Source organism: Melopsittacus undulatus, chromosome 9 (assembly GCF_012275295.1).
Source record: "Melopsittacus undulatus isolate bMelUnd1 chromosome 9, bMelUnd1.mat.Z, whole genome shotgun sequence".
NCBI lineage: Eukaryota > Metazoa > Chordata > Aves > Psittaciformes > Psittaculidae > Melopsittacus > Melopsittacus undulatus.
Window position 1 is genome coordinate 38,374,126 of NC_047535.1, and position 25,842 is coordinate 38,399,967.

General features: G+C 42.9%; 1 protein-coding gene across 3 annotated transcripts in view; it reads left to right on the forward strand.

Annotated features, from left to right (window-relative positions):
• The first annotated feature begins 1,174 nt into the window (after positions 1 to 1,174).
• The window catches only part of RAD54L2 (RAD54 like 2), a 70,015-nt gene continuing 45,347 nt past the window's right edge, over positions 1,175 to 25,842 (forward strand). For 2 of the 3 annotated variants that reach the window (XM_034066080.1, XM_031042341.2), the window contains exons 1-2: positions 2,753 to 2,836; positions 23,206 to 23,412. In XM_034066080.1, coding sequence (XP_033921971.1) covers positions 23,262 to 23,412 — 151 coding nt within the window. In that variant the 5' untranslated portion in view covers positions 2,753 to 2,836; positions 23,206 to 23,261. Of the gene's footprint in view, positions 1,286 to 2,752; positions 2,837 to 23,205; positions 23,413 to 25,842 lie in introns of those variants that run through there. The other variant, XM_034066078.1, reaches the window with a different exon arrangement.

Consider the following 25,842-nt stretch of genomic DNA (forward strand, 5'->3'; position numbering starts at 1 on the left):
CTGCTGTTGTACAGGATAAGCAGCATGCTCTCGGTGTGGTGTCAGCAGTGTGTCCTGGCAGTGACAAAGGCTACGGGTGTGCTGGGCTGTGTCTGTCCCTGGGACCACAGCCAGCTGGTGGAGGTGAGCAAAGAGATTCCTTTTACTCAGCACTCATTAGATCACATCTGAAATGCTGTGTGTGATTTTGGACACCCCCCAGGCTGTGAAGGAGGTGAATTTAAGCAAGTCATGTGGAGGTTGTGAAAAGGTTGGGGTGTTAAGTGGGTGGGTTGAGCCGCAGGAGGGTTTGGGGGGACTCTGGTGGTCATCAGGTACCCATTGGGAGGGTATGGAGCTGAAGGAGCCAGATTCATAGAATCATAGAATAGTTAGGATTGGAAAGGACCTGAAGATCATCTAGTTCCAACCCCCCTGCCATGGGCAGGGACACCTCACACTAAACCATATCACCCAAGGCTTCATCCAACCTGGTCTTGAACACTGCCAGGGATGTCAGGAGCATGAGAAGTGGTGGTTGTAAATGTAAACGGGTCTTGCCTGGATATGAGGGAAAGTTTCCTCCTCTGAGGAAAGCAGCCTGGTGTTGGAGTTGGGAGCTCAGAGGCTGGTGGAGCTTCACACCTTATGGGTTTAAGACCAGACAGGATAAGGCCCAGAGCTGAGCTCTACAGTCCCTACCTTGAAGGGGGAACGGAGGAGAAGACCCCCTGAAGTCCACCAACCTCAGTTACCATGGCACTCTCTGCCTGGTTAGCAGCATCCCTCGGGGAGGGGGCTATCCCCATCTCCATGCAGTAACTCTCCACAGCCGACGGCACCAGCACAAGCAGCGGAAGCTCCCGTCAGTGACCAAGGCGGCTCCCGCCGTTACCCACTCCAGCCCCTAGGTGGGCTCCGGGACTGCCATCCCCACTGCCGGCCTGCCCGGGTGGTGGATGGGGCCGGCGGGACTCGGGCTGGCCGCGAGGAGCAGCCCCGTCCCGCTGCCAGCGGCTCCTGACGGCCACCGAGGAGAGCCGGGCCCCTCAGGGCCGGGGCTCGCCGCCTTCCCTCCAGCTGGGGAGGGGGGAACCTTTCTGCGCCCTGCGGAACCTTTGCGGCGGAGGCGCCTGTTGCTGCCCGGGGGATCCTGCGGCTGCTCCGGCGGGGGGTGGGGGGGGCCGGACGCTGGGTGATGCGGCCCCCGAGCGGCGGCTGAGCGCCGAGACCGGCACGGAGGCGGGCGGGCGGCCGCCAGCTCCCGGGGCCCGCAGCCCCCCGCAGCCCCCCGCCCCCCGCCGAGGTGAGAGCCCAGCGCTGCGGCGCCGAGGGGGAGCCGCCGCCACAATGGGAGCGAGCCGGGAAGGGGCGCGCCGGAGGAGGCCCGCGGCTGCCCGCCCCGCCCCACCGGGGTGTGTGGAGAGCAGCGTGGGGCTCCGGCCGCCCGGCCCGGGGGGGGCTACGGCGGTGGGGGAACGGGCACCCGGGCCGGGGGTCAGTGGGACAACGGCCGCCGGGCCCGGGAGAGCGAGTGGGGGTGGTGGGAAACGGCCCCTCAGCCTGAGGGGACTGGGGGGTGTTGCTGCCGCCGGGCCCGGGGGTGGGAGGCCGGCGGGGCGATGGTCCCGGCTGCAGGGAAGCGGCGGGACAGCGGCGCCGGGCCGGGGGGGGGGCGGGTCCCGGTGCCGGTGCAGCGGCCGGAGCTGAGCCTGGGGGAGCGGGGAGCGCTGAGCTGCTCCCGGGGCAGGGGGAGGCTGGGCGGACAGTGCCGGGGTCCGCAGGGCAGGGCGGCTCTGGCAGCATCCTGCCGAGGTTCGGTCGGTGCACCCCGGGTTTCCGGGCCTAAGCGAGGTTCTGATTTTGGGGGGCCGGGGCTTCTGGAGTGGAAGGAGGGTCCGGGGCCAGCGGGGCCTGACGGTGTCAGGCTGTGCCCGTGTGCGGTGGTTGTCACACTGCCGCGGTGACTGAACGGCAGCGATCTGTAGATGGGTAAAGTAATAATTCAGTGGCCGAGAGGGACTCGCTAGTGACCTTTGGAGGGGGAGGTTCGGTGTGTTGAGCGGTTACCGCTTCTTATTTGATCCTCTCACCACTTTTTAACCTGCTCCCTGCGTGGAGAGGTTTGGGGGTGACTTTTGCTGGTGGCTACGTTAGTGACTGAAGTTCCTGTGCTCACGTCTGGGAGATGCTCTAAGCTCCACTGATTCCCCTGCCTGCCCCTTCATTGATTTGTACAAACCTGGTTCTTTGAAAAGTTCTTAGTAAATCAGTGCACAGTCTGTATGCAGCTGGGGAGTTTTTATTAATAAAAAAAGGAAAAAGGAGCTCTTTCCCCCCTCTTTTATGCTAATAAGATGCTAATGATCACAATTGGTTGCCTTTTTAACTTTCTTAAAGTTGGATATTCTTTGCGGAATATTCTTTGTATGGTTATCCAAGAATCTTGCTTAGCGAATAATTGCTTAACCTATAGGAAATCACTGCAGAAACTTCTGTATTGATGCGAGATGTTCCTGCTGCCTGGTTGAAGGTGGTAACTCCTCTCCTGGACTCAGAGTAATGGACCTTGTGTGGACTCTCTGCTTCAGTGCAAAATCAATTAGTTTAGAATAAACAGCTGTTGTTTTGATAGCTCTGCTTTAGGGGCAGTAGCCCCCAGCAGAGAGATGAAACCAAACCAGCCCACTGAGACCACTGCAGGTGCTTTTGATGGAGCTCTGGTGTGGCCTTGGTTTGCTAAGTGAGGTTTCTTTCCCTAGGTGTGAAGCTATACATCCTGAATACACAGAGTGAACAGCATAGCTTCTTATCCTGTGACCTATGATCATCAGACAATAGGGGTTGTTCATTAACGGTAGGTGCTGAATGTGAAATTTCCAAGAAAGATGCAGTTGCAGCTTTAAAGAGGAGCTGTTGTGTGATGTTTTCTGGGTTGGCAGTGCCTCACACTGAATACCACCTTCTCCTCCTCCAGAAAAGCTGTATGTTTTAGCCTCTGTGTTCCAGTTGTACTATACTGGGGTAACTGGTAACTTCTGCATCCCTAAAATATCTTGAAATTCCAGTTCTTATGTTCGAGAGTATTGCAGATCCTGGATGGGAACATCATGTACTCTTTAGAGGAGATGAACCAAACAATGTGTTTTCCATCTCATATCAATAATGGTGCCATTTCAGTGGAGATTTGAAAAGTATAATCTAGCATAGAGAATTGTAACAGGCCATTACAGTGTTCTCTGGGATCCAAGCTGATGTCATAGAGTAATTCGTGTTGGAAACAGCCTCAGGAGGTGTCTAGTCCAATCTGTTGCTCAAAGTGGCATAAGCATTACATTCAGGGCAGGGCTTTGTTCTCTCAGGTCTTAAACCCTCCAAAGACAAAAGATTAATCAGTCTCTGCATCCCTCTTCCAGTGCTTGACTGTCCTCTCAGGGAAAACTGTTTATTTAATGTCAGGTCACAATCTCTGCTGTTGCAGTTTGCCTCTTGTCCTCCTGCCACACACCTCTGTGCACAGTCCTCTTGATAACCTCTGTATAGTACAGGAGATAAGCAGTCAGCTCCCTGGGGAGCCTTTTCTTCTTCAGTCTGGATGAACCCATCCCTCACAGCCCCTCTGCATCAAGCAAGTGCTCTATCCCCCTGAACATCTTGGTAACCCTCCAATGAATTTGCTCTGGTTTATCTATGCCTTTCTTGTAGTGGGGGTGTTTGAAACTCTACGTGGTGTTTCAGATGGCTCCAAAAGTGGCAAGTGAGAAGGCGTGATGGCTTCCTTTGCTCAGACAGGCTGTGGTCTTGATACAGCTCAGCATGCTGTTAGCTTGCGTCACAGCCAGGGCACATTGCTGTCCACCACATATTCCATTCTGCGTTTATGGGTGCATATACATGTATGTACATGTATGTATTTATATACATGTGCATACAACTGTTTGTCTGTCATCATCCTCCTGTGCATCTATGAAAAGAGCCTTATTAATGTGTATCTGTGTATATATGTGTGTATGTATACACACGTGTCAAATTACACTTTCCGCAGCACTGAACAGTTGCTTTTCCTTCCTTTCCACACATTCCTGTTGTTGCTAGTGGTGACCATTGACTACCTGGCCTTCCCTAGCTCTTGTACTGTTGCACATCCCCTGGCTGGTTGTGCCTCCCAGCCAGCAGGTCTGTCTGTAGCCTTGCCTTGACTTTGTTTCTCAAAATTCCATTGTTTCAAATACCTCTGAGATGTATCAGGTTACCAGGCTAGGAAGGGAGTGGCAGTGGAGCAAGGCTTTTCCCATGAGGACTGAGTTGAATCCCATTTGATTAAATTCAAATCCAGAATGTAATAACGTAGGAAGTGTGTTTTCAAATAGTGTTGTTTATGGGTGTGAGTTAAGTGAAACATTTAGATGCAGTTTTTGAAGGAGGCAGTTAGCTGCAGTGCACTTATGTTCATGTAAATTCTTGGAACTTGTTTTCCTCAGGTGCTTAGAAGTTTTGGGGAGATAATACCCCATAGCATAACTATTCTCTGCTAACTTTCTTATTTTAAACTGAATTCTGGAGAACTTGGTTCCTGCAGAGGTTAAGTGCCATTTGATATTCCTATGTGCTTGGTTCAGATATAATTCTGAGACATGTGTTTTCTGCTTACACAAACTGATTTCTGCATAATATTTTCCTGATTGTCAACTGTGTTTGAGTTAATTACAGCCAGGTTTGCTTCAGAGAATGCTCATTGCAAAACAGGAATTTGTTGTGTTTAAGTTATATTTTTAGCTACATAGAAATAAAAGAATCTATAGAGAGCTGTGGTTTTCCCCTGCCCCCCAGATCAGTGTTTATTAAGAGTGCTTGCACCAACACAGAAGTAGAAATCAGACTTGTAGAATAGCATGTGTAGAATCTGATATGCAAGTAATTCAGAACAATGAATGGAAATTTCTTGTTAACTTTTAGAAACCTTTAGTTTCTAGGGGTTTATGTTTATTAAGAAACAATCCTAGAGATGAAGATAAATGATAAAGTAACACCATTTGTTGTTTTGAGAAACGGGCAGAATTAGCTGATGAATTCGAGTGTCATTACATACTGTGATAAAGAAGAAGGTGAAATTACAGGTATCTGTGAGAGGGGAAAAACTGTTGAACAAGCACCTTGAGAAGCTGTTTGGACTTTCTGAGAACATGGTGGTGGTGCTTTGTTGTTGGTTTGTTGTTTCTCTAAGTCATTTTCTTTTAAACTAGCTAGCTAGTGACTTTAAGTAATGCTAAGAAAGTTACTGATCGATATTTCTTATGTGGTTACCAGCAAATGCTAATTCATGTATTTGTTAACAAAATAATTTTATCTGAGTTTGGGAGGGGGAATGGTGAAAACGTAGGCATGCAGATAGAAAACTTATCAAGAATCATTGCTTTAAAAAATACCTCAAACTATAGAAAATAGGCTTTTAGAAGTTCTTGAAGGTCAGACAGACCGTTGACTTGATTTTATGTCTGAAGTGGAGTAGTAAAATGTCAGTTTAGTCCTGTGAGCAAGACTAATTCACTGCAATTGTAATCTCCTAGCAGCTGTGATAATTTAAATCTTGTTCTTGCTCAGTGGGAATGCTGGAGTTCAGGTCAGCCTGACACCTCCAGAAAGCTTGTGGCATTTTGAAGGTAACTAGAACTCATTTGAAAGAGGAGAAAGAAAAAAAGTATTACATGACTTAAATTTAATAACATCATTTTCAGCATGCTCTAAAATGTGCAAGTAGGAGCGGTGATTTGAAGCACTCTGTGGTGGCCTGCCAGCTTGTCCCAGAGCTGCTCTTCTGCAGGTGTATCTGAAGTTTGAATGCAGGAACAAAGAATGGGAGAATGAATCAACTTTCATTAGTGACAGCTGACTATTCAAACATTAGAGAAGACATAAAGGCTGGTATGAGCCTGTCTAGAGGAAGTATTGATTCTCTGCTTGAGAAAAATGCTGAATAACGTAATGACTGAAGATACCATTTAAGGATGCAGAAATCTGAAGTAGAAGACTTTTAGCCAGTTGCTTCAAAAAGAAGCTGAAGAAATCTGTTAAGTTGCCCTAGTGTGGCTTGTAGTATAAACACAGAATACAATGTTCAAACTTTATAAACAGTGCCCTATACTACTGTCCTAAATCCTAGGACTTTTTGAGCTGTGCTGTGCAGTTGCCATTAGTTTCTTCAACACCTGTCTGAAAAGCAGGAGAGCTGATGAGATGAACTTGCTGGTATGACTTGATGTGACTCTGTCCTCTTCCTCTGCTACATTGCACACATGATAGAAGCCATAGTAGATGCAATACACTGGCACAAGACACTTGATTACCAAGTGCAGAACCCTTCCATTACTTGGCTGATATGGCTGATCAGGTACAAAGAGTTTGTAGGGCAAGCAGTGTATAGGTAAAACTAAAATGTAGTGGAGGTAATGGAATCTTGACTTGATCTTTCTTCCCTCAACAGTGAAAAATTTTACCTAAAATTTCTGCTTGCAAAGAAAGCTTTTTGAGCCCATCAGAACTGTGGAAATGATATTTTAGAGATGTGATGATTCATCAGAGATTTCCTCCAGTCTTTGATCATCGCAGGTTTTACTCAGGTTATCAGCATCCATTAAGTGTGGGGGTTTTATATTTGGAGTTGTTGATTCTGGAATGAATAGGTTGTTGAAGTATTGTTTTCATGTGAATTACTCTGGTTGTTGTACCCAAAGACAACAACAACCAACCAAACCCCAAAGCAAACAAAATCTATGAACCTGACAAAGCCTTGGAAGGGACTGTGGACTGGAGGTACTCACACAGCCTACAAAGTCAACTTGGAGAATGGGATGTTACTCAAAAAGGAACTGGTTCAGGAGGGTTGCTGGTAGGATTCACTCAAAATTCTTGAAGTCAAAGAGACTGTTAAATGACTGGCGAGTGCCAGTGCTCTGGAGGATCAAAGATTGTAATTAAAGCTCTTGTATCAAACATGCATTTAAGTAAGGGATTTGTGTGATAATTGCATTCCCAGGCCTCTTCCAATGATAATCAATGAGGATGTTGTTGGAAAGTGAATCTTGTTTAACAGATACAATTTTGTGTATGTTCAGTGGGTCAAAATCTAGATTAAACATAGTGGATGTGAGAAACAGAATATGAATGGAGGATTTTTCGGGGATTTATAGTAGATCCAGGGCTTTGTAGTATTTTTATCAGTGGCCTGGAAGAAAACATGATGTTAGAGCTGATCAAATTTGTGGATTATGTAAAGGTTACGCTGAGTGGTGAAGCATGAAGAAGGAATGGCAGCTGTGCAGTGTCCTCTGAGTTGTTTGGGTAACTGGGTCTAATATTGTCAAATATGTTTTTATAGAGCTGGAGCACAGCTATGTGTGTTATGGAAAAGACTGCAGGCTGTAGGTCTAGATTAAAGAACTGTTCTTCCAGAAACCAGTGACCTTGGAAAGGATGGCAAGAGCATAGCAGGTACATGGCAGTATGTGAGTCCTCAGAGTAACACTGTAGATATGAGGGCTACTAAAATAAGCTAATTACTTTTTCAATACTAATGTATATCCATAGTAACAGGATATACTGAATAAGGTCAGGGAGGTGAGATCTGCCTGGGAATATTTTGACCAGGTTTACTATTAGTGTTTTTAAAGAGGTGTGCAAAAGCAACAAAGATGTAGTGCTCAGTGTTGCTTGGCTGATTAAGTCACTCATGATAAGAATTTTTCTTAAAGTGCTCAATTGGTTTAGCTTATCTCAAAGTATTTAAAAGTTACTCAATTTTCTTCGGCCAAAATAGGCTGTGTACCAAAGGGCTCTTTAGTTCAGTGGGAAAAGCTGTGATAGCAGCCAGTGTCTGGAAGTTAGAAAGATTATTTCAAATTAGGAAGAAGGCACAGATTGTTAAAATGAATGTGATTAAGCACGGAAGGCATTAGGAAGATGCTTGTAACTAGTATGGGAAATTAGGATGTCTCCATCTCTTGAAGTCATCATGTCGGGATGAAATATCGCTTGCAGGATATGCATGAGCAATATTTGCACAGGTACACTGTATGTGTGCTTGTAGATCTACAAGTGTAGATGCCGCTGTACAAATGCAAGAGAACTTGAACATGCCAAACAGATCTTACCCAGTTGTGTTCAGACTAGGTCTCTCTGCTTGCCCAAACTGGAATTAGTTGAATGGTCTGATTATGATAGCTGTTAATTTTCTGTCAAGGGAATAACTATACTCATATGAACCACTGTAATTGTTGCTGATGTGGTAAGAAGGGGCTGTATGGGGAAGGACAGGGATGACTGTTTCATTTCCTGAACAAACTGAAATATCTACTTGCAGGTTCTTGGTGGCATGTCAGGACAGTTGGTTGGGATAATTTCCTAAACCCTTCTGGGAGGGTGATGGGAACTAGTCCAGTTGTGACAGCACCTTACTCCTGGTAGGCATCTTTCCAGATATCTTGATCATCTCCCCATCATAGAATGAGTGTGTACCCAGTCATGTGATGGATAAAGGGCAGTGGGAAACATAGCCTGCAGGAGCTGGATGCTTTCCTTGTGGCACATTGCTGCTAGATGGGCTTTTCCCCAGGTGCTCCTTCAGCTTCAGTAGGAAATGGGTGTGTACACCAGACATCTATTGTGCAGAAAAGGTGCTTCCAGCAAATGTCAGACAAAATATGTATGTTTAGTTGCTCTGGTTTTGGGGAAAGGCAGGTGCTATAGCAAGTGACTGACTTATCATTGAAAGAGACTGTCCTGTTGGAAGAAGTCATCTCCTTGGAGCATTTTCCAGCCAAGTGCTCCCTTTCCCCCTCTGTCGATTATATTATTATCTTATCAAGGCAGGCAAGGTCTTGTATTCCGTTCTTTGCACTCTTGGGCTGTCCTGTGCAGGACTTAGATATAAAATCCTTTTGTCGAGGGAAGCTGTTTATATCTTAATCTTTGAAATTCTTTGCTTCTTAGAGGGGGGGTGTCTTTTCTAACTGTTACCTCATCTGATTCATTTTGCTAACAAAGAGAAAGCAGTGAAGAGAGACGGAAGTGGTTATAAATGAAGAGTTTCTTTGCTTGCAGTCTTACAAGGACCCCCTTTTTCTGTAAGTAATCTTCTGGCTTCTCTTTACATTTGCTTCTGCTCAAGGAGTGTTTTAAGTTAGAAAGTCCTTCCCCACATGTGCATTTTTCTCCTTGCCCCTGTGGCTGTTGCAGGCAGTTGCATCACTAGAGGGCTGGTGGAGTCCTGCATCTGGCTGTCGGGTCTCATGCCTCAGTGCAAGCTTTTGAGAGTTGATACAGCTCGTTGTGTAGCCCTGAGATTTCAGTGATTGGCAAAAGAAAGGCAGCAATGATGAGTTACAATCATAATCATAGTCTAGACAGCATTTTTGAGCTCTGTATGTCATTCTGGAGGGCTGTCAGCCTCCACAGCAGACCAGACTCAAGAGGAGACAAAGCCTGAACTTAAAGCTCCTTTCTCTTTTATTTTTGTCTTATAGGTAATCATTGTGAACTAGAATGGCTCTGAAAGTAATGATCCTTCTTTTCTATTTTTTTTTTTGCTATTCTCTGTCAGTTTTCTAATATTTTGGGGTATAGTTTTACTTAAAATATACTCTCATGTACTTTAAATGGAATTCTCTAGTTTTTTCAAGTCTTGCTGATTTCACTACAGCTGTTGTTGTTATTGTGGAAAAATTACACCACAAGAACTGCAGAAGAGTGAGAGCTGAAAACGAAGCTGTAATTTAGCAAACATTTCTGCTGATTTCCTTATGGAAACTCCAGAATGGAGTTCATAACCCAACTTTGAATCCGGACACCCTTTCTAGATTTTCAGAAGTAATGAATCTTCCTTTTGAACTTCAAATTTGTATTTTTAAAAACTTAGTAAAAAACTCCTCAACTTTACCTTACAGAAAACGGATTTGAAAGTTGAATTTTGAGATGCCTTTTCCTTAAATAAAAATAATCCTGCCATCTCACCTTCATTTTTGACTGTCCAGGTTTCAGGTTCGCTAGGATGTGCTAGGTACATGCTAGCCAAAAGAAACTCAACCCTACCCTTTAATGGGTTTTTTGAGCTCTTACAGATTCTCAGTTTTGTTTTCTTCATGGGTGGCTTTTTGATTTGTGTTTACTGTCTTAGAAAATAAGAAAGGATGTGGCACAGGGGAAGCAAACAAGTTTTTGGCTGTTACTCTGTGAAACCCCATCACTTCCATGCTGCTGCTCCCCATGAGTATTATCAGCTAACTCCACTTCTCTTGGTATTTATGGTAGGGAAGATTGAGGGGCAACAGAGTTAGTTGTCCAGGAGTCTGGATGAAGTTTTGGGGATGGGCAAGGATTGTAGAACTCGGGAGATTTCAGGTTCATCTGCTTTGTTATGTCTTACAGTGTTGGAACTCCTCCTTCATCCTATACCAGTCAGGTATCTTTCTCTTGGCTGCTGAGGAGACCTGTCTGTTCTCAGCTATCTCTTTGCTTGTCTGTGACATTAGTATTAGGTTGTAAAATGTCTAAGGGGGTTACGTGTGGCCTGGGTTAGTAAATGGGGACCAAGAGCAGTGGTTTGTGGAGTGGCAACTTCATTGGTAACAGGAGAAAGAATAGGGAAAATCTGTTAGGATTTCATGACAAAGATCATTATGCCTCCTTGAGCAGATTGGGTGAAGTTCAAGCATCAAGTGAAACAAGCACAAAGCCGGCAGGGAATGTGTGAGAGGCTATGTATGCCAGTATGTATTTATGGCTGGAACTCTACAGTGGCCCTAGGTTGCACAGGATGGGTTGGGGTGTCTCGCTGTTGCAGGAACATTAGTCTTCAAGTGCAGAAAGCAATGCATGCCAGGAGCTGGGCTTTTTAAGCAGACAGCAAAGTATAGTGTAGATTGTGAGCAAAGCAAAGGTGTTTGACATCACGCATAAAATAAAACATTGATGCCCTGCAGATCTCAGGGAAAGGTCTATTTTCTAGGACAGCCCAGGAATGTCTACTTATCCCAGATGTAATAAAATACAACATGAAAACAAAGGCAGAGGGATAAAGCAAGTGATTTTCTTTTATTTAAGTACTAAAAATTAGCCCTTGATCTCAGGCAAGGGCATCATGGCCAAAGCAGATCCCTCTTAATGAGGTGAAAGAAATTACCCATTTGTTCTAATGGTGCAGGTTGCACTGCTTCCCTTTGATACCACACAGATGTTCCTTTCAGAAGTCCTGCTTGAGTGCATTTAGAACACATGCTCTTACTTGGGGAAGTTTCTGTCAGTGCTAGTTACTAGTTTCTCTAGCTCAGGGCAGGTTATCTTCCTGCTCCCCAGAATGGAGCATTATCCATTCATTGCCTCTTTAATGCCAGTACCCAAATGTAATTGCAAGGACCTGTTCACAGAGGCTATAGTTAAATATTAAGGACTTACATGGGGAGATCTATTGGTATTTTGCTTTGAGCTCTGAGCAGTTTAAAAGTGGTTGCTGTGAGGAGATGTGCACAGCAAAGGTGTCCAACTGCATGGTATATTTGATGATACTTTTGCCCTTTGAATGGCAGTTGCATTGATTTGTTAATTAAAAAAGAAACAAACCCAAAATGAACTTCAAAAATAGATACCCTTGCACACAAACCACATAACGATGCCGTGACTATTTTAAGGAGGAGACAACTGAGAGGACTAAGTATGAGAATGTTCATATCTTGTCTCAGATACATGCACCATCCTTTTGATTGATGTTTGTATTGAAGGTAAGGAAACTTTGTCACAAGGACCACCTCACTTGCTCAAATCAAAATGCTATCCCTCCCCTGTACTGCAGTAGCATTCTGGCTACTCTCCATGGCCCTGTGAACAGTGATACCAGCTTAGACAGGCCATACCCAGGGCTGCATATTCCCACCCTCTGACCGTTTCAACCCCTGTGCCTGCACAGCTCTTCTTGGAACTTTGGACTAAAATGCATATGGGAGCGGAATTTTGCTTGCAGGTTGGTTTTCAGCTGAATCAGTTTGCTGTTCAACCATGCAGATAGTTGTGCTGGCGCAGTACACGAGCTGTGTGCTGGTGGGAAAGAGCAGCTGCTGCAGAGAGTGTGTCTGAGGCCTGAGAAGCTGCAATCAGCAAGAGGGAAAATGGGTAATTTAATGAAGGCCAAATCTTTATTATCCTTCTGGTGCCTTCGAAATCTGAAAACTGTTTGTCAATGTCAGGGCATGTCACTGTCTCTCTAATTGGTAGGATTAGCATCAGGTTTTGGTTGCCATCTTCTGTTTGTTACTCTCTTTAGTCTTTGCATTTATTATTTGCATCACTCATAGATGAAAGTGAAAGAAACTCCATTTGTAGTGTAGTGTAACTGTCCAGAGGTTTAGATTACTTTTGCTGCATTGCTACTGGTCTGAAAAGGTGGCTGGCTCTGGCTTCTCCTTTCTGGAAGTTGTGCAAGAATTGTATATTCCGTCCTTAAAGAAGTGCCAGGGTTATGGAGTGCATCTTGGCTACCAAACACCGGGCATGGGAAATAAGGAAAATGAGCTTGTTTTTGCAGGGAATGTTGGGGTGTGGGAGGTAGCAGGAACAAAGAGTATTTCTTAAATCAAGAAGTTGTTGTAGGAGTGGTGTCATTGGTTGGGTTTTTAAGTTTCTTGTCCGTACGTGTCAACAAATTGAGGGGACAGGACCAAAAAAAGAAACCTTACAAAATCAGTGCCTTGCAACACTTGGTGAATGAAGTGTACCACAAACCCTAAGCTGGAAAGCAAGTGCCTCGAAAACTGGGTGGCAAGATGACTATTGCATAGAATAAAGAAGGTTTGGGGTTGAAGAAGTTAGCTGCTTCTGAGATGAGGTATGTGGAGAAAAGTTGTTATCCCAGAAGAGAACTTTTCCTAGAATGTTGTCCTGTTATCTCTGGAGGGGAATTTCCTGGGGAAGCTGGTTTACGCTGGAGGGAAGCTCTTGGCTCTGGACAATGCACAGCAATACTTACCTTAGCCAGCATTTTTAAGTTTCTGTCTGCTGTAACTTCACATCCTGTTCTCCAAGGAATATGAGCAGCTAAGGTCTTTACGGTGTAACCTGAATTGGTTTGTAATGGCAATAGTTAACTGCTTCAGAGAAAGGAGACCCAGATAATGAGCAGAGAATGCTGAGGAAATGAGTGATCTGCTTTGTCATGAACACTCCCTAAGCAAATGTTTTTTTCTGACTCTCCCTTAAAAAAACCCAAACAACCTAAACCAAAGAAGTGCCTTTCTCTTCCTCCTGTACTTACCATAGCACTTGTGAAAAACCAGAGAGGAGATCTTATATTTCAACCAAATCAATGCTTCTGGTCAGTGAAATGCTTGTTTTAACAGAATAAGATGAGTAGTTAGCCTCTGCTGCTGGTGTGGAACCTTTTTGTGAATATAAATATGTATCTTTATATACACATATGCATGCTTTTCTTGTAATGAAAAGGTACATCCTCTAGGAAGTCTTTAACTTTTCTTATTTGCTTTCTTCATTCCTAACAGAATTAAATGAATTAAATCGAGTGAGATTTTACAGGGCTGCTGGTAGATCTGCTCTGGAAATGCCTGCTGTGTAACTAGTTTTCTCTGTTAAAGGATGCTGTTAATCACAGCCAAGAACTCATGACAAAAGAAGAGTTCTAGTTACTATTCAAATTGGAGTTCAACCCAAATCAATAATGATCAAGAATTCCTACAAATTAGACAAATGGGTAGTCAGTAAAATGACTTGGCAACCTTGATTCAAGGCTAATAACTCAATAATCCAGCTAATAATTGAAGAGGAGAGGAGGAAAAAATAGAGATGGGACAAGAAATTCTGTTCCTGTTATATTTTGGGATAAATAGGCTGCTGAGTGTAGGGATGTTGACTTCTTACAGCATATGGCCCCCTTTGCTTGGGATGGTAACGTGTCAACAGGACGCTGGGAGAACTGGCTTGCCTGCAGTTCTTTCTGTACGTGCTCGCTGGGTACGGCTGCCAGTCAGGCAGCATTTGCAAATGCTAAATGAGCGTGGATAGAAAAAGTGGTCACTTGGGGAAAGCAGTTGACTGAAACTTGCACTCGACTTTGAGAGAAAGCATACCCAAAAGGTTAACGTTTTTTTAAAGATCACAGCTGAATGCTCTGTATCATTCTGCTTCTGAATCTTGGAAACATAACATTTGGATTCTGCATGGGTATGAATATCTCTACAGTACTGTCTGTTCAGTAAGAACAAGTACTACAAAAGACATTCCTAACATTTATGAAAGAGGATTTATACATTTGGGAGATAGTGACATTTTTACTGTAAAAGAATCATGTCTAATAGCCAGCAGCTAATTCTGTAGCTGACTGTTGTGGTGCTTATTCACCATACTGATTTTTAGTATTTCCTAGTACATTCCTTTTCAACTGCACCTTCTTTTCTTAGCACTGGATATGCTTGTGCCTGTTCCTAATGGCAGTTCATGTCCTGGTTCGCGTTTGTTGGGACTGGACAGTTGGATATGTTTACCAAAAGGGTATGGTGACCCACAGGGTATATTATCTTTCTGTTAATATTTGCATATCTCCTTAGCCAAACTTGCATTGTGCTGCTTTTAAAGCTCTAAGTAAGCTGAAGTATGTGGAGTCGTACAATCCCAAGCTTAGAATCACAGAATGATTTAGGTTGAAAAAGACCTTAAATTCATCTAGTTCCAACCCCCATGCTGTGGGCAGGAACCCCTCGCACTAGACCATGTCATTCAAGGCTCTGTCCAACCTGGCCTTGAATAGTGCCAGGGACAGGACATTTACAGCCTCCTTGAGCAGCCTGTTCCAGTGCCTCACCACCCTCACAGTAAAGAACTTCTTCCTTACATCTAACCCTGATTAAGTTTAAACCCATCACCCACTGTCCTGTCACTACAGTCCCTAGTGAAGAGTCCCTCTCCAGCATGTTTGTAGCCTCCTTCAGATACTGGAAGGCTGCTATGAGGTCTCCACGCAGCCTTCTCTTCTCCAGGTTGAACAGCCCCAGCTTTCTCAGCCTGTCTTCATGTGGTAGGTGTTCCAGCCCCTGATCACCCTCATGGCCTCTTCTGGACTTGCTCTAACAAACAATAAATTTATAAGCTAAAAATGTAATAATTACATCACGAGACTCATAGCTCAGTCTCTTCTGTGAAATAATACCTATTATCTCCAAGTGGGATGTTTTCTGTGTGTGTATGCAAATGATCCCCTAACAGTACTGTGTGGTGAGAGGCAGTAAGCTCCATTCTTCTGCCTTACAGGCCTGTCCAAACCATTGGGAGGTTTTGAGCCAGCAAAATGCAACTAAAGTGGTGCTTCCATTACAAAGGACAAAACCACAGGAGGCTATTTCATCCAGTTTCTTTCCATGTGAGCTGCCTGTAGTGTCAATCTTAAGTATTACTGAAACAAATATATTTGTGCAGTATAGGTGAGGATCTATGTGGGTGTTTTATTTTGACCTATTTAGTGGGAAAGGCAAAAACCAACAGATTTTGGTGACTTTGTTCTCAAAACCAGCAGAAGAGTGACCTTTATAAGTGGCACTGCATATTATAAGTTTTCCCAGCACTGTGCAATCAGTATGTTCTGTTGGAAGGAATGACTCTGAAAGAAACCCGTTTCTGACAGTTCTTAATCTTCTAATGGATTCTTAATCCACAGTGGAATCCAATAAAAATTAGTTTAATGTCTGATTGCTTGACAGACTGCAGCAACTTGGGTCTAACATATGCTAATTGTCATCTTTGTATCATGCGAGTTCAAAATTGTTTATTTCCATTTCCTCCTACTTCAGGATTTTTTGGTTTTCTTCTTTCTTTTTTCGCTGATGTTCAAGTCTCTTTGGTAAACTGTAGGTGGCATAAGTAATGCTTTCTCGTCGCTAGTGTAATTATCATTGCTGGAGGTGGGATAGGGAATAAAGAGGAACAAAACCATGTTAAATTCTTCCTTTTTCTAAAAACTGCATCAACCAGAACCTCAGGTTTTAGTCCAGTTCTGAAAATGAAGAAAAGCTGAGGCACCAAAAACAAATTTCCAGACCTCTTCAGCTCTTTCTGGAGAAATGCAGACGTACGACTAAAGGAATTGTTAAGCTGTGTTTACTTTGCACACTGTCATCAACAGATCACATTGTGACTGGTGTCTGTCTCAGAGGAGATGGTGAGTTGCTCTGGCCTGCTGCTGCTGGTGGGAAAGCTTATTTCCTGAGCAGAGACAGTCAGAAGCAGTGAATCATTCCCCTATAATGAGATGTGCTGCTCTGGGAGGCAAAGGGAGAAGAGTGTGTGTATGGGGGGAGACTGAGAAAACAGGCTAGATCAACTAGGCCTTTCAGCATTGGGAAAACATGCAGTGTTCCTCATTTTGAAAGATGAGAACATTATTTATGGGCTATTTCAGTCTCTTTCTGTGGGATACTCTTCAAGGAAGTAAGCCATAATGTTAGCATATCTTAATGACCAAAGCCATAGTTTGTCTTCATCAAGTGACAGTGACTGATCTTTACTTGAGAAGGAGGTTAGCTCATTGCTTTTTCACTCCTCTCTGTTCCACTGCTTCTGTTTATGTAATTTATTCTTGATTTATTACATAACTTCTTCTCTGGCACCTATGTATGTGTAACAAGAGCTTAAACTCCTAGAGGGATCTTTCAGTTATCTGGGTCTTTCTTGCTTGTGGGAATTGGCTCATGTCTTGACATGGTTTGGGTACTCACAAAGAGAAGGCTTGGCATGCCTCTCTCATGAGCTGACTTCTAAAATCTATCTTTTGGGATCTGAGAATGGTTATCATTGCAGAGTAGGCAGATTTGCACCAAACTATTCTGCCATATAAAATGTATTGAATATAGTTTGGGATCCTGACACGCTATGCCCTACTATCAAGCCTTCCCCATCATTTGAAATCTTTTATTTGTATTTTACTTCCCTTACGAGTACTGGTTGGTTTTGTATAGCTGTAGCACCATGAGCAAAATACATAGAAGCCACTTCCAAGTGTGTTTCTATGTTGAAATGCTGTTTGCTTTGAAAGCAGAAACAGGGATCAAGGAAAGAAAGTTCCCTTTTCTCAACATTTTCAGGAATGCACGTCCTATTTATACAGAAGTTGCCAGAGCTAAAAACAACTGGAAGTTCTGTGCAGTAAGAGACAAGATTTTTGTTCATTTGTGATAGTGTTGATCCAGATGCATATCAGTAATCACTGGAAGCAAAGCCATTCACATGCTTCTTACCTCAGCCTGAGCTTTTATGGAGCACAAAACACCTTCTAGATAGTGTGATTCACAGGTAAAGAATACTTTGAGCTGATTTATAGGAAGTCAGTTTCTACTTTAATATGAATAAATAAAAACACTTTTAAAAGCAATGCAACATTGTTAGTGAAATTATTGTATACTTACATATACATAAACATTGAAGGATATCTGCTGGCTCTGTCCAGAGGTAAAGAGCTTGTCAGTGCCTTACAGCATCTGTGTGGAAGTGAGCACTGATGCTTTGTGCCAAAGTATTGAGGCTTTTTCTTTAAAGGTTACAAAATGTTGGCACTCCTGGCAGTAGGATGTACCCACATCCCTGCCGGGGATAGAAGACGCGGTGGCAGGAGGCTCCTGCAGGAGCTGATGGATGACCAGTGTGTGCCACTGCCACCACCAGTTCAGGCTGTGGCAGATCTGCAGATGCTGCTGTTGACTTGCACTAGCTCTTTTTGTTCAGGATCACAGTGGGAGCCAGGCCTTATGTAATGTTCATTGTCACATTCTCCGTTCCAGCAGTCATGTCAGCAGAGGGGAAGGATTAGCTCTCCCTTTCTTTCTTAATGGGTTGGTTTTAGGGTGGTTGGTTGGTTTGGGGTTTTTTTTGTTTTTGTTTTTGTTTTTTTATTATTATTCTGCTTTCTCCCACCCTTTCTTGCAGCAGCTTTTGTTAATCTTGTTCTCAGGGAGCAACCAGTTTCAGGCTGTTTTTAGTAGAGCATTGCCTTTTAGGAAGGCGATTGTTAACCTAGAGAGAATGAAAGAGTAAATCCTGCAACTCTCCAGGACTGATACACTGAAGTGTTTTTTAAAGCAGTCTGTTATTTTTATTCTTGATTCCTGCTCCCCACAGATCACAGTGGGCTCCTTAATATTCGCCTCAAACGTGGGTGAATACTAAATACATTGTGCCTATGTTTATGTGGGGTGGGGAGAAGCATCCCTTCTTGCTCAGAAGGCTGGTTCAGGGCAAGCAGATGCTCTCCAGTTGATGATTTTACAGGCTGCTGCTTTGTCTTTTCTTCAGTTTAATATTCCTGTAAATAAACATATCACTTATAGAGGGGATCAATGCCACTTAGTTTTGTGGTGATTTGAGCAGGAGGAAATGAAGGAGAATTGTTTTCTTCCTTCCCAGCTAGCAGTGTGTGGCCACCAGTTACCTGTGAGTCACAGCTGAAAAACAGTATTGCTCGAGTCCTAACAGTCTCAGACTGCGAAGGAAGAAGGGATTTAAATCACGAAGTAATCAATTAAGGCTTGCTTTAAAGGCAATTTGTGGGAGTTATAGCTGGGGAAAGAAGTTCCTGTGGGTTTTTCAGTCAGCACTCAAGTTCACTTTGTTAAAAACATGTAGGAGATCTGCAAGTTTAGTGTTGGTCAGTAACACTGTTGGCTCTTCTTTGAGAAAATATCCTTTTGAGTGTTTCCCTTCACTGTTTTTTATGTGATAATGTAAAAATAGAGATGTTAGTGTTATATAATGTCAAATAGAGAAGTTCTAGTATTTGTTAGACTCAAAGTACCCAACCCCACTGATCTCAGATTTATTTCTTACTGCATTTTTGAATGGAACAGGAAAGTATTACTGGTTATTTTGCAATAACATTGCAAGTTATTGCTTGCAAACTGTTACAAGATTCTTTTATCATACAGAGAAGCTTAAGGTCATGACTTTTTTAGCGATGCATCTGTATGCTTTATAGTAATTTTCCATTAGTTACTGAAGGCTACCTGTAAGCTATCAAAACTGTGCTAGCAGCAATCTAACAAAAAGATGAGATTTCTCCACATGAGCCAGCTGTTACTTTTGTACGCATCCAGTTCGAAGTGTTTCTGTGAGAGCTGAGTGTATAAGAGGAGTCTTATGGCCCCAACCATCCCACCATTTTGCTGCCAAAGAAAAAAGATAAAGGAAATTATTATTACCATAAAACGTGGTTTTACATAGCAGAAACTGAAGAGCATTTTGCAGCACTGACTTTGAAATACCTGGTTTTATTAAACTGTCTGTGCAAATCCTCTTGTGATTTGCCAGCGCGCTCAATCCTGTTCCTATGGCCAGGCACCACAATGACTGAAGTGAGGTCTTGGTTACAAAACAGGCTTTAAGGGACAAATCTTGATGAGTCCCAGATATTGGGCTTGGCTGGAGATTGGAGAGGTGATGGAATCCTCTTTACTATTCAGCACTGTAGTAGCATTAGTGTTAAACCTGGAGGCTTCCTGGAGGCCCAAGGGAATCCTGCTCCTCCTTGGCCAGGTGGAGAAGGACTCTAATCTGCCCTGCCCTGCATCTTTCATTGTCTACATTTGTAGTAGTTAATTAAATAATAGTGTAGTTGATAGTGTTGGTGAGTACTCTGATGCAAGTAAAAATGATGTACAGAAATCACCAGATCCCATGATGATTGCTGGGTTTTTTTACTTAATAGCATGGCTTATGGCATGTGTGACCCTGCAGTGAAGAACTATCACTCTCTACTTCATATGTAAGAAAAAATGGTGACTATTTTTTTTCAAGCTGTTACAGAGTGAAAGAACAACCCAAGGACAACAAATGTGCAAGCTCTTGAAGTTTCTTCATCCAGAGCTGGCCCTTCTTCCTGTGCCTGCTGAGGAGGCAGCAGCCATCATCGCATGACATTTACTTGCTATCTGAAACATTCTACCTTAAAAAAGCAAAGGCCCAAAAACTTTGAAACTATTTTTATCATTGTTGAAAGACAGGACATAATACACGGGAGAGGCTGTCTTAGATGTTAATTTGATGTGCAGTTGATTGCAGGGTTTAACTTCCTGGGTAGGATAAACATGACAGCTCTCTTCTCCTCCCTGAATAGGCAAGAGGAATTCTTCAGTGTTTTCACCCAGTACCCCAGCAGCCTCACCATGTATTGGACTGGCCGCTGCACTCTATGGACTTCTGGCTTTCTGTGGTGAACCGTGGCGTGGCTGGCTTGGTTTGTGTTTTGTGGTGCTGGTAAACCCTCCTTACACATAATGCTTGAGGTGCAGCATCCCATTTTGCATCAGGGCAGAGGGTTTGTGGATTGGTTTAATGAGGGACAGCCAAAAAGTCCAGACAAACAGTAACTTTGATTAGTGAAGGTAATCTGTTTATCTCTCACAAAGTGCCCTTCCTACAGTGATTAAATGTTGAGTGTGGTGCGCCTGTGTGTGCAAAGGCAAGAGACGGGGCATGTTGGAGTAAGTCGGCCATAAAACAGTAGCGGCAGCTACAATCTGGCCCTGTTGTGTAATTCCCCTTGGTGGAAGGCTCTGAACTGGGTCAGATCGGTGTGGGAAACGAGGGCAGTCTCGTGGTGTGTAATGTGTACCTGCCTGTCCTGCCATGTCCCTGCTGTGTGCTCCAGTGCCACCAGGCAGGGTGGGAGCCCTCCTGAGACCCTGGGCTTAAGCAATAGAGAGCAGCTGTGGAGCTGCCAGAGCTGAGTAGCAGGATGGGAAGGAGGAAGCCAGACAGCAGCATGACAATAGGCACAGAGGAGTTAACCATCTTTGTTTCACCCAGCTTCTGTGAGATTTAATTAAGTCTTTTCGAAAGCTTCTTTTTAATTCTCCTGCATATGGCTGGGGCTGCTGAATGGATGTCAGGAGTTACCTTATAAAGAACATGTACTCACTGCTAAACAAAAATAAAGCATAGATTAGAGCCCTTTTGTATTCCAGTCTGAGATACAGCTGCTCTCCACTGAGGTTGATTTTATTTATAGCAATACAAAGACTTCTATTCTTTCCTTTAAACAGTTTTCAGAAAGTGTTTTGTGGTGGGGTTTTTCCCCCCCCTTTTTCTTGTTCTTTTTTAAGGATCTGCGACAAATGATGAAACATGAGAGATGACACACAGAAGGATGCTGATGGGAGAAACTGTATCATGCGTTATTCTTTGACCTGGAGTGTTTAGTGGCATTCAGCCCTTCTGCTTTTCCTGTTTGTAGATGAGAATTCATTCCTGCTGTTTTGGTAGTGGTTGTATTTCTTCTTTTTTATTTGTTTTGTTGGGGTTTTTTTGGGAGGTTGGTGCTTAGTTTAATGGGGTAGTAAAACATGGATATTTTTTAGTATGCTTCTGTTGGTACGGTTTCCAGCAGATTGCATGCGCGGTGCTTTATAGCACAGTATAGACAACATGGGAATAAATAAATCTCTCTGAAATCCCAGGTGACCAGCAAAGACCCACAAAGGTAACACTACTGCCCATCTCCTGGAGCACATGCACCTTTACAGTTACAGGTTTGAGTGCAACCTGTGAAGTGTGAAGAAAAGTCTGTTTTCCGTAGGGCTGAATATCAGCCAAAAGAGCCCTATGGTTGCTATTTAAAAGTAAAAATAAACCACTGTTTTGAAATACATGTAGACTTCAGCACACCATTTGTCAGGAAAAACTTCTGATAATAGACTGATTTGTGCCTGCAGTCCTTGACTGAAGTCATCAGGCATCAGAAATAAGCGGTGCTGCAGGTCCCTATATTGCAGCAGGCTGACAGCAGCAGGGCTCGGTACCTGCCTACCAGCAGGCCACAGAAGCTGAATTAATCTCTTTGGCTTGTGTAAACTGGCACAGTTCCACTGAGCTAATTTAGATTTTGGCCTTTTCTACCATCTGCTCGACAAAGCCAACTTATTTTGTGTGGCATGTGTAATAGTGTAGGGACTTCAGTTGTCTGCCTGGTGGCAAAGTGCTCCTGGGACCTAGTGGCGAAAGGCTTCCCATTCCAATATCAATCTCCACAAAGCCTGTCCTTCCCTCGTCTTTATTTTCTTTCAGACACTCTTCAATGTTATTGAGGAGCTGAGAGAGGCAAAGCAGGAACTGATGAGTTCAGCTGGAATAATTCAGCATGCTTGACAGTTAGATTTTCAGCCCTGCTTACAGGGGTGTTGAGTTGTGTCTTTAACCTTCAAGTTCCTGAGCTCATCTGCTTACTGCTGAAACACAGCTGAAAATGGTTTTTTTCTGGGTTTGTAGATATATGTGCTGCCTTCTCTGCTTCCAAGTCCTCTTTTATTTTTAATTTAAGTGGTTGATTAGTTCTCAAGCATTTTATAGTTTACATTGGAAATATGGTGTAAGTAGGGGGCACTGGAAAATGAGTGATGAGGAAATGTTTCCCTCATCTTTCTTTAAAGCTTTCTGGGGAATGTGTGGGTAGTAGTTCTTCTGAGGCTTGCTTTTTGAACACATCCTTTGCTTTATGTTCCTTGAGATCAAGATGCTTTCTTTATTTTCCTTTCGTGGTTGTGCCTCTTTCTTTGCATCCATCTTATGCAGCTCTTCTCTGATAATTCATTGTGTATGAAAGAAGAGTACACAGGAGTACCATCGTTGTCCAGAAGTGACAGTGCCTGTTGTGAGGAGATAAACTTGTGACTTTGTGATTGCCTTGGCCCTTTCTTTAGGCTTTGTTGTTTTGTACCATGATTTCTGCTGTGATGCACTGGAGTGGTGTAACAGAGGAATTGCACAGTGAGCTCCAATTCTTGTTCTGTGGGATTCTGTAACTGACTTTTTTTCCTATGCTTCACGTTTGGATGGTAGTGTTCAGAAGTTGTTCACATCATTCATTTATTTTACATCTTTGTATAATCAGACATTGATACTAGGGATCTTTCTGCTGTATACATGTCAAAGATACCAACAGAGAGATGCTTTTTTTAGAGATTAGTCAATATGTTGGTTCTGATACTGATTCTACAATGCTGGGCCGATATCATTATGATACATTGCTTATGGTATCCATTTTCTACACAAGATTTTGTGTGCAGCTTGATGTAACTGTTATTTAAACGACTGATGGCAGATTTGTGCTTTTATATGCAGTAATCCGTCTGTGATCTTGAGTCTTGAGGCTCACAGGTTGGGATTCACTGGGCTCATTATTCACCTCTTTTCTCGCAGGGCTGCCTCACGGTAGAACATGAGCAGGTAATGCACAAGGAGCATCACTGGGAATCATGTCAGACGAGTCAATCTCAGGGAGTGATCCGGACCTGGACCCGGACTTGGAGCAGGAGGATATGGAAGAGGAGGAGGAGGAAGATGAGGAGGAGGCGATGGAGGAGGACAATGATGGGGATGACGAGGAGGACTTACTTGATGAGAGTGGTGAGTGGGGTTGTGGATCTCTGCATACATTTGTTATACAAAACTGGTGTTACTAATTTTGGTGAGTGACACATAGGTAGATTGCATAAGGGTTAGAGTTTGTCCAGTGCTTGGTAGGGAGAAGTGCTTATGTGGGTGTTCAGTTTAAATAGGGATTTAATGTAGGTTAAACTTGGACTTCTGGACACAAAAAAATAGAATTTCAGCATAAAAACAAGCCACAGACATAAATTGGAAAGAGGAGAGAATTTTTAAAATAGCTACAGATTTTGGGAAAGCCATTGTATAAAGAAGTAAATAAATCAGTTTAGTTACTTATATTATTAACAGGATCTGGTGTCATTAAACATGTTTGCATCAGTGGTTTGCCTGTAGATAAACAATTTAATGGATGCTATGGGCAATTATTGATTACTTACAATAATCGTCTTTTAACAGCTGGAAAATGTTCCTTTCTGACAGCACCCAGGTTGAGTTTATTTTTGTTTCGTTGACAATATGAAAGGTGCCTGTACTAAGTAAGTTACCACCTTCTATCCTCACCTAGTTGTAGCTGCCCCACTGTCCTCTTCAGTTGGCAGCAGTATAGCTGTTGTGGACCTGTGCTGTGCAGGTTATGTTTGAGCTAGATTAGATAACTGTGAGGTTCCTGGCATGATCCTAGCAATAGGATTGTTGATCTAGCAGAAGGGCTGATGTTTGAGGGCACGTAGACAAGAGTACATGGCTCAGGTGGGAATTCCCCATGCTGTATTTGCCAACAACCTTCTTCTATCATAAAACTGCAGCCCAAGCCTAAGGGAATGCTGTGTTTCCTTCTTTTAAAATTGTGATTTTTAATCATTTCAAAGGATGAGCAGAGTTTGGAATGCACCAAGTTAAACCTACCAAGAATAGAATGCATTTAAAGACAGACACTTCTAGTTACTAAAGTATTTTTATTTTCAAAGTACATTGTTGTCTTCAGATATTCTTTAGTTGTTATGTTTGTGGGGTTTTTTTTTCCCAGGAGATAGCTATAGGCCAGTAGATTACTTTGTTTCAAAGAGACTGATGGTGACCTTCTCACTTTGTTTACAGGAACCTGCACCCAAGGGAGCAATAGGAAGTGTGATGTAGCCAACTTATTAACAGAGAGGAGTGGCTATATGTCATGTCCAAGTGGGTCATTCCCCATGGCTATTTTACTATAGACCTATGTGTTTTATCATCTACATCTATATTATTGTGGCTAAATACTTATAATTGTCAGGATTATTCTTTCCAAAGCAAGTAAAATTAATATAGGTTTATCAGAACATCACTAGCTGTAATGACAGCTGTTTATTTTCATCTTAAAATGCCAGAAAAATGTTTATGCTTTATATTTCTTTAGTGACTAATTAAAAATAAATTTTGACAAATGTAGGAAATAATAAATGTAGGAAGAGTAAAAAGGCAATTTACATATAACTAACACGAAATGTCTTTATAGTTGTCCTTTAGGTACAGACAGAACTCTCTCGTGCACAATCTGAGCAAAGCTAGATTGCATCTGAGGTTTCAGATTGTTTCAGCTTTAGTTCTGCGAGCCAGAATAGCAGGATGCTTTCTGTATAATTATTGCTTTCTGTGGAAATGTCCACTCGGCTTCTCCTGATACCTCTTCACAGCTGCATACTGCCTCAGAAATGTCATTTGATATCTGTATTACCTTAGATCTAATATAAAAACAGTCTCCTGCTATTTGGCCTATGAAATACATCCAACTTCAGAATTAAGAGGATCATTTTATTTTCCCCATCTGATGTTTATAGTCCTGTCTCTTTGTCAATGACCCTTGTTCGTAAAAATCACCTTGGCAACACGCAGTTACTTTTAGTCACAAGAAGAAAGTTCTGATGTTTATAATATGGAGTTTAATAGCTTAAGTTTAATAATTTCTGTTAAAACTTTGTTCTCCCTGTTGCCAGATGTGGTGTTCTCCTCTTCTTGTATTGCGGTTGTTCCGTAGATGTTCCAGTGGGGATCCTGGGGGATCCTTCCCTTGTGGGCAGGCTCTTGTGTATTTCTAGCACTACAAGATTTGGAAGATTATTAATCTATCACTGTTATTTCCTTGGAAGGGCAACAGGCTTCAAATATGTTTTCTCCAAACTGAAACTGGTGGCTTGTTTTAAATTACAGTGATTATAGCAATTATAAACCTAATGTTTTTACTGCTTGCTTGCAAAATAGTGGCTTTGTTTTAGGAATGTAGGTTTTCCATGTTTTGATGGTGACTCAAATTACTTCCAGGGTTCATGTAATGTTACCTGCACAACTGATGGTGGATAGCATAGTCTCAGACTTAGCAGTGACTTATGTTTTGCATGTTTAACCCAGTTTTATCCTTTTAATATATGGTGTGTGTGGAATTAATACTTGTGGTGTTTTCAGTTTCAGAATTTT